Source organism: Lithobates pipiens, unplaced genomic scaffold (genome assembly GCF_037356315.1).
Source record: "Lithobates pipiens isolate NorthernLeopardFrog02 unplaced genomic scaffold, aLitPip1_a1.2 Scaffold_13, whole genome shotgun sequence".
Taxonomy (NCBI): domain Eukaryota; kingdom Metazoa; phylum Chordata; class Amphibia; order Anura; family Ranidae; genus Lithobates; species Lithobates pipiens.
The window spans coordinates 235,370,647-235,386,238 of record NW_027507718.1 but is presented as its reverse complement, the minus strand read 5'-3'; the positions used below and the strand labels follow the sequence as shown (position 1 = coordinate 235,386,238).

At 43.0% G+C, this 15,592-nt stretch overlaps 1 protein-coding gene across 2 annotated transcripts in view; it reads left to right on the top strand.

The window, feature by feature from the left end:
* FAM47E (family with sequence similarity 47 member E) overlaps nt 1–13,817 on the top strand; it is a 31,438-nt gene extending 17,621 nt beyond the window's left edge. Inside the window, exons 5-9 of one of the 2 annotated variants that reach the window (XM_077476359.1) lie at nt 644–810; nt 7,201–7,391; nt 9,096–9,254; nt 9,639–9,716; nt 13,429–13,817. In XM_077476359.1, coding sequence (XP_077332485.1) covers nt 644–810; nt 7,201–7,391; nt 9,096–9,254; nt 9,639–9,716; nt 13,429–13,572 — 739 coding nt within the window. In that variant the 3' untranslated portion in view covers nt 13,573–13,817. Of the gene's footprint in view, nt 1–643; nt 811–7,196; nt 7,392–9,095; nt 9,255–9,638; nt 9,717–13,428 lie in introns of both variants that reach the window. The other variant, XM_077476357.1, reaches the window with a different exon arrangement.
* Nucleotides 13,818–15,592: the final 1,775 nt, after the last annotated feature.

The following is a 15,592-nucleotide window of genomic DNA, read 5'->3' as shown; positions in this document are numbered from 1 at the left end:
TGCTAAATTCTAAACATAACAGAAATGGTATAAACTGCTTGGCCCATGTGTGTCTAGTTCATTGCGTCTGCCTTCCCCATCTTCTCCTTGGAGTAGCCACCCACCCCATATAGATATAACTATGGGGTGTCAAACAATGTAGGAACTGCCCACCCTTACACGGCTAAACAGTTCAAACCATGTATTCTTCTAAAAGAAATACATACAGCATTGTATTTACAATGATACATTATGTGTTTCAGCATTTACATTATTTAGATAAGCGCACTAATTTATTAACACCACCCTTCCAAACTTTTTAAAAGCTTCATAAAACAGATTGCAAAAAGTCCGCACTTTTCTATGGGCTTTGGACAATGTCATATTTTCTCTGCAAAGTGGTGATACATTTCTGATGAACTACCAAAAGTAAACACAGCTTTGTTAAACTTGTAACTTAGATCTAATTCTTAGGCAGGCATTATTGTATTTTATTTATTTTGATACAATAAATGATAAAACATATAATCATATTTATTGCTAAATGTTATAATTTGTTTTTGCAATCCATATGCTGCCAATAAATCAAGCTAAATATATTTATTCCATCTATTTTTGTTTCAGCATAGTGAGATTTAATGCTGTTTGAATCTCGAATTTACAGGAGCGAACAGTCTAGGCTTAAAAATCCATATACTTGGATAGTCAAGCAAGAGGAGCCTGTAAAGGAGGAGAAAAGATCTAAGGTTCCAAGACCATTGACACCAGCATTAAATAAAAGTGTCAAGCATGCGACTAAGGACTTCTGTGACTGGGTGACATCTTTGGCAAGTTTGCAATACTTGAAACCTAGCATCTCTTACATGTTAATTCGTTTTAATGAGAGCCTTTCATTTTAACTGTAGCATAATGTTTGCTAGGCAAAGCAGTTCAGGGCACCTAGAGTTTATGGGCAGTCGTATTAAAACATGAAAACTCCTAAAACCAGGCCAAGCTAAGATGTTTTTTTGTATTTTTTTTTCCCATCTACTGCCAAAAAATAGCAGATATTCAAATGGCTGGTGGCATAATTGGCTGGGTTCTCTAAAAATGTTGAGATAATTGAAATGTTTTAATGAGGTTTTCCACTTTCAGACAGAATATGGAAAACTGTGTGTCTTCCAATGCTGACTTATGGGATCCTCTCCGCTTGTATTCCTGCCACTCAGAGTTTGGTATAAGCTAAGCAGCTCTAGTGTTATGAATTATTTTCAGTTTTTTATTTTTAGCGATGCAGCACAGCTCATGCAAGGAAATCCAATAAAAACAAAGAAATTTATGGCCAGATTATTTGTTACCATGCCTACCATGCCAGCATGCCTATTACTTTATATCTCTGAATGCCACAAGCAAGGAGATATATTTCTGTCCTCAAGCAGATTGCCCACATGCCAGGACCGGCTGTAATGCTTGGCTGACAGTCACAATATATTATTTGTGTTTGATTCTTCCTGTTTTTGCATAAAAGGACAGATGAAGTCTGCCCACAAAGAGATTTTCCAACAGGTTGCAAAGTCTCTGTGCGTGTTAATGAGCATCTCCAATAGCTGAAGGGGCTCATTATAATTCCCTATTGAGGTCACACACAGCCTGATTATTCAAGTAATTTGAAATGATTGTAATTGTAACTTTGTCCACCCTAATGCAATAGTAAAAAAAAAAAAGTTTTCAGATTTTAATGTTGCTGTCTGGATACAATAAGGCAGTGATTGTATATACCTGAATATATGGTGGTGAGCTAAGTGACCTGACAGACCTGCGCAACCAGAATAACTAGATAGATTGTATCCATTGTTCCTGCAGTTACAATGCAGATCTGTTTTTTAAACAAAGGACTTTTTAGCTTCCCATTTGCATATTTTCTGTTCTAAGCCAAATAAAGCTGAGGTTTGGAATAAACAGAAAATATTTATTACAATATAGTATACACAGTATATATATATATATATATATATATATATATATATATATATAATATATATATATATATATATATACTGTACTATAGTATACACTGTATATATGTATTAGCCCTTGTACACACAGTCGGACATTCCGACAACCAAATCCGACGGATTTTGTCCGAAACTGTTGCATACACAGTCGGACAAAGTTGTCAGAAAATCCGATCGTACTTAATATGATGACGTTATTTCCCTAGGACGGGACTACGTTCAGGCTAGTAGCCAGTAGCTTTGGTCTAGGAATTTGATCTGAGCATGCGTGGCACTTTGTCCGATCGGAATTCTCTACACAAAGTCCGGTCGGATCATGTTGTCGGAAAATTTTATAGCCCAGCTGGAAAACTTGGTCCGCCGGATACTCCGACGGAAACAGTCCGATGGAGCCCACACACTGTCGGATTATCCGACAACACGGTCCTATCGGACTTTGTCCATCGGAATGTCCGACCGTGTGTACAAGGGCTAACAGCTTACCGATTCTTCATGGTGGCTGCATTACTTAATTTGAACCTGTTATTTATCAACTTCCTTTAACAGACCAAGCTTTCTAGCGAAAGTGGAAGTTAGAGGGATGAGACAAACTATTTAACACTGACAGGGGAACTTACAATGGTCAGCTTAAATTTATTTATGTAAAACCTTTATTCCAAAAGGAAAAAAAACTGTTGCTTTTACTGTGTAAAAAAAGAGTTACCTGGAGTTCGACTTTAAAGCGGTTCTGCACCTAAAATAAAAATATTAAAAGCCAGCGGCTACTAATATTGCAGCTGCTGACTTTTAATAAAATCACACTTACCTGTCCCAGGGTCCAGTGATGTCGGCGGGAGATCGCTCGTCTCGCTGCTGCCCCCACCGCCATCCTCTGTCAGGGAATCGGGAAGTGAAGTATTACAGCTTCACTGCCGGGTTCCTTACTGCACATGCGCGAGTCGCGTCTCTTATGGTCCCCCGCTGTGTCTCTGGGAACTGTGTGTTTCCCAGAACACAATGGGGGGCGGGGCGTCTGCGCGGGTCTGCGGCTGTCTGGCCGGAAGTGGGTGCAGTTACCTGGATTATCCAGGTAACTGCACCCCCCTCCCCCCTGAAAGGTGCCGATTGTGGCACCGGAGGGGGGGAGGGATCAGATTAGCGGAACTTCCCCTTTAGGGTGAAGAACCGCTTTAATTTGTTTAAAAAAGGGGGGAGTTTGGAACTTTAGATGAGGCACATAAATGTGTGCCTCCATCCCTGGTTCAGGTAAACAAAGAAGGGAGTTTGGGACTTTGAATGACATTATTGACTGGTAGATGTACAATTGTATTTAAACATGTTTAACCATGTCTACCAGGCACTTTCACCCTCTTCCTGCCCAAGCCTTTTTTTCAGTTTTCAGTGATGTCACACTTTGAATGACAATTGCACGGTCATACAACACTGTAACCATGTGAAATTTTTTTATCATTTTCTTCACACAAATAGAGCTTTCTTTTGGTGGTATTTAATCACTGCTGGGATTTTTATTTTTTCCTAAAAGAAATAAAAGAAGACAGAAAATGTTGAAAAAATTGTTTTTCTTTGTTTCTGTTAGTGCATTTTGTATAAATAGGTCATTTTTCTCCTTCACTGATGTGCGCTGATGAGGCGGCACTGATAAGCACTAATAGGCTGCACTGATGAGATGGCACTTATGGGCACTGATTAGGTGGCACTAATATTCTGCACCTATGGACACTGATAGGTGGCACTGATGAGCACTGATAGGCAGCACATATGTTTGCCATTGTTGGGCATTGATAGGTGGCACTGGTGGGCACTGATAGGTGGCACTGACAGGCCCTGATAGCCAGCACTGGTGGGCACTGATAGGCGGCATGGATAAGCAGCACTGATGGGCACTGATGGGTAGCACTAATGGGCACTGATGGGCATTAATGGGTGGCACTGATGGGCATTGATGGGCTTCACTGATAGGCGGCACTGAAAGCCAGCACTGACTGGCATCACTAATGGGCACTGATTTCTGGCTGTGGTGGGCACTGACTGTTGGCACTGGTGGGCATTGATTGCTGGCACTGGTTGGCACAGGTGGCACTCTAATGTAATCCGGGCACTGATCATCAGTGCCCTGATTACATCTCTCACTGTCCCCTGCGAGGAAATGGCGCTGATCGGCTCTGTCAGTGTGAGGCGAGGAGAGCCGATTACTGACACTTCCTTATTTACATGTGTCACCGGCTGCGATAGGACACAGCCGATCATATGATTAAAGAGCTGCATCAGTTGCTCTTTACAGAGATCGGAGTTGCGCCGTGTCCTAGCAACATGGGCGACCACAATCTCCATCCTGTACGCCCCCACGGGCACGCAGGAGCGGCCTTTTGGGAGAGCCGTAATGTCCTGCCATCTGCAAGCGGCAAGTGGTTAATTGACCTGAGTAATAAAATACAATGCAGTAATAAAAAAACATGTAGAAACAGTAATATATATATATATATATATACAGCACACATGCACACATGGCATGGACATCATAGTCATAGATATATACATAAACAGCACATAGCAAGAATAGATATTGTTGATATAAAATATGTAAATTCATATATGTACACATGTCAACTTAGCAGCACAGACCATATTACCATATTAAATGAGTTGAAAAAATTGGATAGAGAATCTAGATATTATTCCTATTGAGGCATATAGCTATATCCTAAATGCCCAACGCATTTTGTGTAAAAAGCACTTCCTCAGGGGCGGATGCTATAGGGTATCTACAAGAAACAAAAATATAATTAAGCCTATTGTTACAGTAACCACATCTGAAAAAGACAGGATCTGCAGTCCTGAGTACTTATATGCAACAGATAACAACGGTGTGAAGTATGTGTGGGGACAGGGCCGGAGAGGGAGTCTGTCCCAGGAGCTGAGGTAGACAGAAGCCCTGCACCAAGAGGGTGCACACGCAATATTCCCATAGTACAGATTACCATAATGTGTGACCAAGGTAATAGACAGGAGTGATATTTTCCAATGGGGTCTGTAATAAATAGATAAAATATCCTTAAGAAGTGAGATAAGACTAGGTACCCAGATGGAATGTGACAGAAATGGAAACATGTGCAGGTTAGATAGTGTCAAGAGACACCAACAGAGATGTAGAGAACGAAGGTGAATGAAGGATGTATGCAAAGAGCACCATAAGAAGATCCCACTCATCAAGACTTACTGAATAGCAGTGTGATGAGATCGCTTGGTGATTGCTTTAAATATGTATATAGGAACAGAGTGCTTCAGTGGAACAAGGCGTGTACACATTTGCAACAAACTAGAGCAGTGATTGAGAACCTTGGCACCCCAGATGTTTTGGCACTCCATTTCCCATGATGCTCCACTACACTGCAGAGTACATGAGCATCATGGGAAATGTAGTTCCAAAACATCTGGGATGCCAAGGTTCTCCATCACTGAACTAGAGGAACTGTGCCTGGAGAGCCGTCCTATATATTCCCACGTACAAAGTCTGCCACCAGCGTCATGGCAGCAGGACAAGTGCAGGAAGGGGCCCCAGCCTGGGCAGTAGACACCCCCGTGGCTGACGCTGAATACCCAGCTGAGTTGTCTGGGTGAGAAAACATTGTGCTTCCACCACAACTGCAAAAAATGACGTCACGCATGGAGCACGGTACGCAATGCTGATGCGCTGTGGGCACTCGCCAGAAGCCCCCGTTGGTCAGGTCTATCTAAATTTTCTAGCTCTTCTGACATTGCCCTCCCCCCAGATTGACAGTACCACTGTCCAAAGGCGTCTCTGCTGCTCCTGCACTGGAGTGGAGACACCATAAAACATAAAAGAATCAGATCATCAGATGAAAATGAAGGAAAAAATACTAAAAAAATAAAATGAACGCAGCCACCACATTTGAAGTGGAATTCTTTAAGATTAGTGGTGATGGACATCAACCTTTAGGCCATTTATAGCCAGCTCCGCCACCAGCCAAGCTGGAACCTAATACAGGCACTTGGCCCTCTCCAGTCTCTCCTTTCACTCTGCCAAGGGAATGTTAGAGCCATTGAACTTCATTATTAGGGCTAAGCCCAATCCCATGCTGAAGCCCGATCCTCCTTCACACCCGCAGTGAGGGATATAGCCTGCCGACTTCCGCCATGTGTAGGTGGGGTGCAGAGCGGTGCAGCTGCAATGATACACTCAGTCCTAGTGCAATGACAGAACTTGTAATTGAAATAATGCAGAGACAGTTCACAAATAACCCGGTGGAAAGGCAGTTCCAACAGCAGAGAGAGAGAGCAGGATTCAGCTGAACTGACAGTGTCTACAGAGGGTTAGAATGCAGCCTAGCCTTGTGCCCAAGCAGGCAGATTTCCAGAGAAATTGAGAATCCTACGTTTTCCCTTCTCATCAGGAACCTTTCCCTGCCGCTAGTTCTGTTCTTACCAGGCGGGGTACCTATCCCTACTCTACAAACTCACAAAAATGGTTGCCAATCCTGGCAGCCAGGGCCTTAAAAAAGCTCTGCATGACCCAAGATGACTGCCAGAGTCAAATGAGTCGGTAGCAGCCAAAGGGTAAGCTTCCCCAGTGACACAGGAAACCATAGAGGAACCACGTTCATCCTGACTTCCTCTCCAACTGCAGTGCCTCAGCTGAAAAGCACTACCTACAACAGAGAAATTAGGCTTCACCTGCCTAAAAGCTTTATCTTTTAATCCTTGTTAAGTTCCAGTTTAAACTGGTGCCATGACTACTGCTCCAGGTTTTCTGTTTCAAGGTGGCTACTTTCTCTTGCAGCATTCTATGGAGCCACCCATGTATGCAGAGACTAGAGTTGTTTCTTCCTACACTTTATGCATTGATAGAAACACACACCCCTATAGCCCAGGATGGCAAGGCACTCTTCTGCACCTCTCTACTCCTCCAGTGTCCTTTATCCAAACTAACAGACTGATCATAGATTGCATTGTCCGCTATTAACGCTTTCCTGTGAAGACTGAAAGTTCAGGGAAGCAACACTGAGAAGGCAAGAGCCAGCTGCGTTGAAAGTTGTAAGTTGCCAGTGCCAGGGTAAGACTTTTACTAAATAGTTTCCTGGGGACTGTTCATTTTATTGACCGCAATGTGTTAAGCTAAACAAATGCTAAGGGTTTAATATTGCTTTACCTCTTATTTGTTAGCTAAAAAATATTGGGTTGAACTAACATTTGTATTCCTTTTAGGGAGGAGAAAACTGCAATGTCAATGAAGGCACCATCTTCAGCCTTTTTGCCAGTGGATATGACACCAAACCTACCCTCAGCGTCCCGATCCACGTGGTAGAGCTGAACAACGTACCTGCAGAATTGAGAATGTCTGTGGGTGTTTTGCCTCGACAAGAAATGACCAAGGCACCTACAGGGATAAGAGAGTGTAAGGTAGGATCAGGGTTTCAAATGTGTGCTAGAACCAGGACATCCGAAAATGGCTCATAAACCCAGTTTTATCCTTTATGTATGTATGGGGGGTTCATGTTGCTCTATTTTCAGTAGCCTCTTGTAAACTACACCACAACTGTAAGGGCTCATTCACACCAGGTGCAGTTGGCTACATTTTTGACTGTACCCCAACTGCATAGACAGTCCAAAATCCAGGCTATCCTGAGGGTATAATTCACACCATTGCAGTGCAGTGCAGTGCAAAAAGGTACAACATATTGCATTTTTCCACATGCAAACACATGTAAACACATTCAAACGCACTGCAATGCATCACCATGCACATAGAAGCCTAAGGAAAGAAGGAAGTGACTTCACAGAACAAATTAAGATAGAAAAACACATAAAAATGTGCATCAAATGCATGCATAGATGCAAGGAAAACATGCGCAATAGATGTGCAGTTTTTAGTGTGAATGGGCCTTGTCACAATAGTACATTTCATCAGTAGGTGGTGCTAAAGGTGATATCATAAATACCCAGCTCCCAGTTTGAAAAGAAACATGTATGGGCTCTCTGGTTTTACACATACTGTATTTATCGGCGTATAACACTCACCCCAAGTTTAGGAGGGAATTTTAAAGAAAATAACTTTTAAGAGGGAAGTTTAAGGAAAAAAACTTACATTTAAATGCCCATCAATGCAGCCTTGTCAGTCATTTGCAGCCTTGCATTGCAGCCTTGTCAGTCATTTTCAGCCTTGCATTGCATCCTTGTCAGTAATTTTCAGCCTTGCATTGCAGCCTTGTCAGTCATTTGCAGCCTTGTCAGTGTCATTTGCAGCCTTGCATTGCAGCCTTGTCAGTGTCATTTGCAGCCTTGCATTGCAGCCTTGTCAGTCATTTGCAGCCTTGTCAATGTCTATTGCAGGATTGCCATATAAAAATGGCGCCGCCGAGATACAGAGTGGATGTCCTGTGTATCTTGGCGGCGCTCGGTAGCTCTCGGCTGTTCTCTGCGGCTTTCGGCTATTTTGAGCTGCACTCGGCGGCTTTCCTCCGCGCTCGGCAGTTCTCGCTTAAAGCCACCAAGAACGGCAGAAAAGCTGTAGAGAAGCTGACAATCTGCGGGGGGTTGGCGTATAACATGCACGCACGATTTCCCCCTGATTTTAAGGGGAAAAAGTGTGTGTTATACGCCAATAAATATGGTAAGTCAATCTATCGTTTTGCCAAATGATCGGTGTCGCCATCTATAGCCGGCAAGATCAATCATTTTATTCTGCCAAAGGGGAAGGCTCCCCACTGGCAGAACACAATAGTGATTCCCCTATACAACCCGAATGTGTTGATGGGGGAATCAGCCCATTTTTTTTTTTTTTCGTTTTAACCTGCTGGTTAAACAAAAAAAATGTATAGTGTATGGTCTGCCTATCACTACATTCTCCAGAAAATAGGGTGTGTCTGTTACCCCTCCATACATGGAGCCACCCTAGAACAGGAAGTGTGTTACTTGCCAGATCACCAGTTGAAAATAAGGGGAAAAAAGCCTAAAATCGAATGCAGCCACCACGTCACAGGATTGGTAAGCTGCCATATATTTTTACATTTATGTTCTTAGGTTTGGATATGTGCTTGTTCAGTTTTGTGTCTGCCTTATACACATAAGGAGTAAGCCATGATTCTGACTTATTTTATTTCTTAGGAGACCACGTACAACAAAAGCTGGGTGAAATCTAGATATGGGGCTTGGTACCTGGATCCTAAAATGTGGAAGGAACTTAAAGCCAATGAACCATTAAAAGACCCAGCATTGGAAAATAATGAAAATGGCATTCACTCAAAAACCAAGCTCAGTCAAAAGGTACCTTACATAAAAAGAATCACAATCATTATACCCATGTGACGCTTGATCAAAACAGACCTGAGATGAGGAAGTGTAATTTTGCAAATATTAATGTGTGTAAAGTTTAGATATTCAATGTTCTGGGTTTGCTTGACGGTAATGATGACAACATAGATCCATATGGGCAGGTCAACGTTTGCAGCATACAAAACCTTACAAGTGCATTTTGGGATGTTAGATTGACAAAGATATATCAGATTCTGTATAAAGTGGAGACAGGAACTGTAGAGAAACTTTTTTTTTTGTCTGTGTGTGTTGTGTAGCCTTGTTGTGTGTTCCTAAATGAAGGTTATGCTTAAAAAATATGGATTTTTTTTTAGCAACTCATTTGTTTAATTATAGGATGAAGAATTGTTGCAGCTTCATGGAACTACTGCTTTCAAAGAATTTATTGAGAAGAAAGGTTACAGAAGACCAGAGGTGAGGTGTACTTTTTTTGTTACGACTTGAGCAGTAATCTTTTGTAATAAAAATGTGATGGATTTTGTATTTTCACAGCTCAAGGGAAAGTGCTCCAAAATACAATAAAGACTGCAGCTAACATGTTAATGCCCTTGTAACCTGTAATCCTTCTGTATCATTGTTACCTAAAGCTGATCATAGCAGACAATATAATCTATTCACACATGCCTATAACTGTACAAAATCCTGCCACTGCTGCTGTTTAGGCAATTTCCTCTCACTTCCTGTCCATTTAATGAGAATCAGAACAACAGGAAGTAACAGAATATCTCCCCACTTATAATCTATTACAAATTTAAATGGATATCAGACTCAACAAAAAGAGGAGAAATTCCCACAATATGAGCACAGCAATAAGAACACCTTCTTTAGTAGAGTCTAGTACATTTTCACAGCTTTTAAAACTTGACAGAATCTCATAGCATGATGTGCAAGTCTTTTCAGATATATCCCTGAAAACCTAACTTGATTGTGTAGCTGTTACACAAGAAAGACTGTTTCAGAGTCTGGTATGCAATGACTGCCCTGGATTATGTGTAAGCTAGCTATTTCGGAGATCATAAGGAAAGAAAAATGCCATATTGCAATAAGCGTTTATTGATTGGTTTGCGCAAAAGTTATAGCATTTACAAAGTAGGGGATATTTTAATATAATTTTTTTTTCATTAGTAATGGCGGCGATCAGCGATTTATTTATTTATTTTTTTATCGTGATTGCGTCATGGTGGACAGATCGGACACTTTTGGCGCGATTTTGGGACCATTCACATTTATACAGCAATCAGTGCAATTAAAATGCATTGATTACTGTATAAATGTGACTGGCAGTGAAGGGGGTTAACCACTAGGTTGCACTGTAGGGGTTAAGTGTGTCCTAGGGAGTGATTATAACTGTGGGGGGAGGGGGTGTGTGTGACACAACACTGATCACCGATCCAGATTACAGGGAGTGTTGATCAGTGACAGTGTCACTAGGCAGAACAGGGAAATGTTTGTTTACATTAGCATTTCCCCGTTCTTCCTCTCCATGAGACGATCGCGGGTATCCCCGCAGACAGCGAGTCCAGGGGACCTGCGATCACGCTCATGGAGCTCCCGGCGGGCACGCGTGCCTGCAACCCACCTCTTAAAGGGCAACGTTTAGGTATGTAATTCTGCCTGTATGTGCCCTTCTGCCGCGGTATATCTGCATGATGCATTCGGGAAGCGGTTAATAACAAACATGTCTATATTACCTGCTCTGTGTAATAGAATTGCACAGAGTGGCCCTGATCCTCCACTTCTTGGGTCCCTTGCCGGCGGTCCGAGCTTCTCCTTTCTTGCTAGTACCCTAATAGGAAACAGATTCCTATGGGGGCACTTGTGTGGGCTCGCTCCCGAGCCCGGCTGCTGCGTCTTTTGACAAAGACAGTGAGACTCGGCCCTGCTCCCTCGTAACTGCAGTTGATTGACAGGAGCAGGAGCCAATGGATCTGCCCAGGGAGGAGGGACAAAGCCAGGAGAGCCACAGCTCTCATGCACAGCGCTGGATCACGATAAGGTTCAGGTTTTTTTTTACCTTAGGATTTAGAACCACTTTAATTTAAAGTTTAGTATAACTACACATGAAAGTTTCTTCACTAAAATGTTTTACCCATTACATTATTTATAGTATAATGTATGTATAATACCAAACAACAAATAATAACAATTAGAGCAACCTAACTGTAAATGTATGAACAAATAATAAGGGAATTGCCCCTCACATCTAAAAAGTGATTTCACCACGCTGAAAATAGAATATACCGGTACTCCAATAAGTAAATTAATAACACAATATAGTGCAAACAATAAAAATAGAAAGTGTACACAATATCCATATCAGAACTCTATCTATAAAGTGCAGTTTGTGGCTGATCTAGTGGCATAGAAGACACGGAGGTGTAAGGACGCTATATCCCCAGCTTTATTTTCCTTAAAGGGAACCACAGCTTTTTATGACCCTACTGGGGATGAAGGGGTCATAAATGTAAGGCGAGTGGCTAATGTGCACAAAGGTTGGGTGACACTGATACTTCAGGATTTTGTCACACAGTGGTGGACTATTTACCATTTTATAGACTGTTTTTTGTGTGTCACTAGAAGATTGATAAGATCATCTTATATGGACTTTATTGATGGATTTCTTAGATATTGTGTATATTTATTGTGTACACTTCTATAGTTTTTTACTGTTTGCACTATATTGTGTTTTTATTAATCTACTTTATTGGAGTTGCGCCACACTGTGCAGTAATGTGTATATATATATATATTGGTCAGTCTAGCACACTTGCCATTTTTCTTTTAAGTGACAAGTGATAGAGTCTCTATAGACATGTTCAGTCCCAGATTTGTATAGTAGGATAATGTAGGTTTGGTACTTTTGTAGATGTGCGCACACACAAAAGTTGTGCTGGAGGTGCTGTATACTTTAATAACTCTTGGTTAATTAGCAAATTTTCCATTTTAATACATTTTTTAACAAAGGGAACATGCATTAAGAATGAGTTCACTTACAGAAATAGGAAGAGTACAATACCCTTGGAAAGCCGGAACAATGGTATAAACCGCTGCAAGGTCGGGAGGTAGGTACCAAATAGTAAGGCCCATGGAAAGCTAAACCACAATACAAGTTCAGCAACCTGTTTGGAACTAGAGTTCAGAGTTGTGCCTAACAACAAAGGTTAAAAAGTGGAGAGGAGCGACAGTTGATAATGAATGCCCCATAGTACAGGTGAAGTCACCACCCTAGGCATTCCAGCCACTGTTGGTGCTCTCTTCTCTCCCCTGAAGCCAGCCGCTGAGAAGATCGCGTGACTGGACCAGAGTATCATGAGAATTATAAGACCTGAAGAAGGGGATTTTTGCCCCGAAACATGCAGTCTTTGCAGCTGACTTTTACGTTTCTTGTGCAGTCGGCTCAGCTTGGCTCCCTTCCTAACGGAATACACTACACAGCCATCAGATCTGGGCACTCTGTGTCCCCAGTCGACCAATCCATACACCCAAGTGCTGACCTCATCATCAGCCCCTCCAGTGGGCCATCGGGCTGGGACTTGGACCATCCCCAGGAGTTTGGCTGGGCATACCCTTCATCTGACAGCCCAACCTCCCCAGGAGTTTGGCTGTGCATACCCTTCATCTGACAGCCCAACCTCCCCTCCATTCCCAGGAGTTTGGCTGTGCATACCCTTCATCTGACAGCCCAAGCTGATTGACCGTAATACTAGGAGCCACCCTGTCACTGTTGCAGCTCCCACTTCCAGGTATTTCCATTGGGTTGGTGATGCCACTTGCAGCCATCCCTTGCCTCTGTATGCCCTTGTTTAATAAACGTTCATGCTTTTAGCAAGGAATGGCATCATAATTATTTTCTTGTGTTACAGCGCTTTCTTCAACATTTTTTGTTTGTCTGAGAATAGGTAAGTATATGCATTTTCCTTTTTCAGTGTAGTTAGAATAGGAGTTAAAAGATGGCTGGAAGCTATTTTAAGCTTAGTTAATTTTAGCCTGGGCTTCTAATTTAAAGCAATGCACAGTAGCGCACAACATAAAGTGAATGCATTAAGTGCACCACAAAGGACCTTTTTAAGAAAGATTGTCATGTTTTCTTCATGTATCAGAACAGATTATATTTTTTTTCTTTCAGTTTCTCGACAAAATATTGTGTAAGAATGATGCTGTGCCTTCCAGAAGAGAAATTCCAACAGAATCCAGAGATATATCTACGTCAGGGAACACTTGGTACCGGTCTGGCTCGGCATCCACCCATGAAGAAAGCATAATAAACTGACTATGTTCTTTTGGTCACATCTGCTGTCCTCTGTCTGGTTTAAATATTAACTTGTTTTAGGGTTATTGTACAACATGAACACACTCATACTTAACCATCCCGAAAGGTGTAAAGTACAAGGGCAAGCACTGTAAAATGTCAACATTATAATTGGCAGTGCAACAATAAATGTTACTGAAATATTTGTAATGCATTGCTGACATCAAAGTTTGCAAAAATAAAGGGCTGTTTTTAACAGTTTACAACATGCATCCAATTTCTCACTTATAGCTGAACCCAAAGTTACCTTTGCAGTGTGCCTCAAACCAAGGGTTGAATTCTCGTTTTTGTTTAGGCGAACATTAAAAAGCCATTGTCTCTTCCCTTAGTTACACTTTTGCTATATAGCATTTAGAAAGTTAATTCCTATATTGTTACTTAAAAACATTGGCAGTGTGAGATACCCCTTCTTGATACCACCAACTTGTCACACCAGGAATGCGAGTTTGTATGCCTATGGCCAGGGCTGGACTGGGACAGAAATTTGGCCCTGGACTTCATCCAGACCAGCCCACTTACATTTTGAGTGTGCCATCAGCACCCCCCCTTACATCAGAGTCCCATCAGCCGCCCCCTTACATGAGAGTCCCATCAGCAGCCCCCTTACATCAGTGTCCCATCAGCAGCCCCCTTACATGAGAGTCCCATCAGCGGCCCCCTTACATCAGAGTCCCATCAGCGGCCCCCTTACATCAGAGTCCCATCAGCAGCCCCCTTACATGAGAGTCCCATCAGCAGCCCCCTTACATGAGAGTCCCATCAGCAGCCCCCTTACATCAGTGTCCCATCAGCAGCCCCCTTACATCAGTGTCCCATCAGCAGCCCCCTTACATCAGTGTCCCATCAGCAGCCCCCTTACACGAGAGTCCCATCAGCAGCCCCCTTACATCAGTGTCCCATCAGCAGCCCCCTTACATCAGTGTCCCATCAGCAGCCCCTTACATCAGAGTCCCATCAGCAGCCCTTTTACATCAGTGTCCCATCAGCAGCCCCCTTACATCAGAGTCCCATCAGCAGCCCCCTTACATCAGAGTCCCATCAGCAGCCCCTTTACATCAGAGTCCCATCAGCAGCCCCTTTACATCAGAGTCCCATCAGCAGCCCCCTTACATCAGTGTCCCCCTCCCACCTGTACTCACAGTTCTGAAGGCAGCTTCTCTTCTTCCTCTCTCCAGTCATGTGATAACAAGTGATCAGGGGAGAGAGGAAGGAAAGTCTGCCGGCCGTCTATCTCCTCCTGCAGGCTGGAGGGAGCAGGAAGCCTAATGCTCTCTCCAGAATATGACGGAAGCTGCTCCTCCTGACAGGAGTGAAATCGCAATCACTCACTGTCAGAGAGGAGTGGCTCCAGGACTGCATCTGACTGGCCCACTGAGCTATCGGCCCACCGGGAATATCCCGGTAGTCTAGATGGCCAGTAAATGCCTGCCTATAGCAGGAGAGTAGTAAGCATGCTGATGCACACGTCTGCATGCTGGCAACATTCGATTGACTTGATTTAGTTTCTGTAATTAAGGGGGCACCAGCCTGCATGGCCAGCTTTTTTAAGGGTGGTGCCTTAAGGGTGTTTTCAAGGTGGCACCCCTTCCACCGCAGCAGAAGACCCAATATGCGAGTTAAAATAGAGAAGATGTCTTCTAAAAATGCTAGTTGCCTGGTTGTCAAACTGGTCAAAAAGCTTTAAAGTAGAATTCTATGCAAAATCTAGCTACTCCTAAACATGCTACTTCCCCATTCCTAACTCCTATTCTGACTAACTTGTGTAAGAAAGATCTGTACACCTACCTATTTTCAGGCCCCTTCAGTCTGGTCACCTGCTGTCCCCTGTGTCAGCCAGCAGCGGCTGCAGGGGAGAGGAGAGAGCACTTGACAATGGCTGGTAATGCCTGGGAGCAGTGATGGCACCCATGGACTCTTATGGCTCATCCATTGTCAGCACTCCCTCCTCTCCCCTGCAGAAGCCGCTGGCTGACACAGGGGA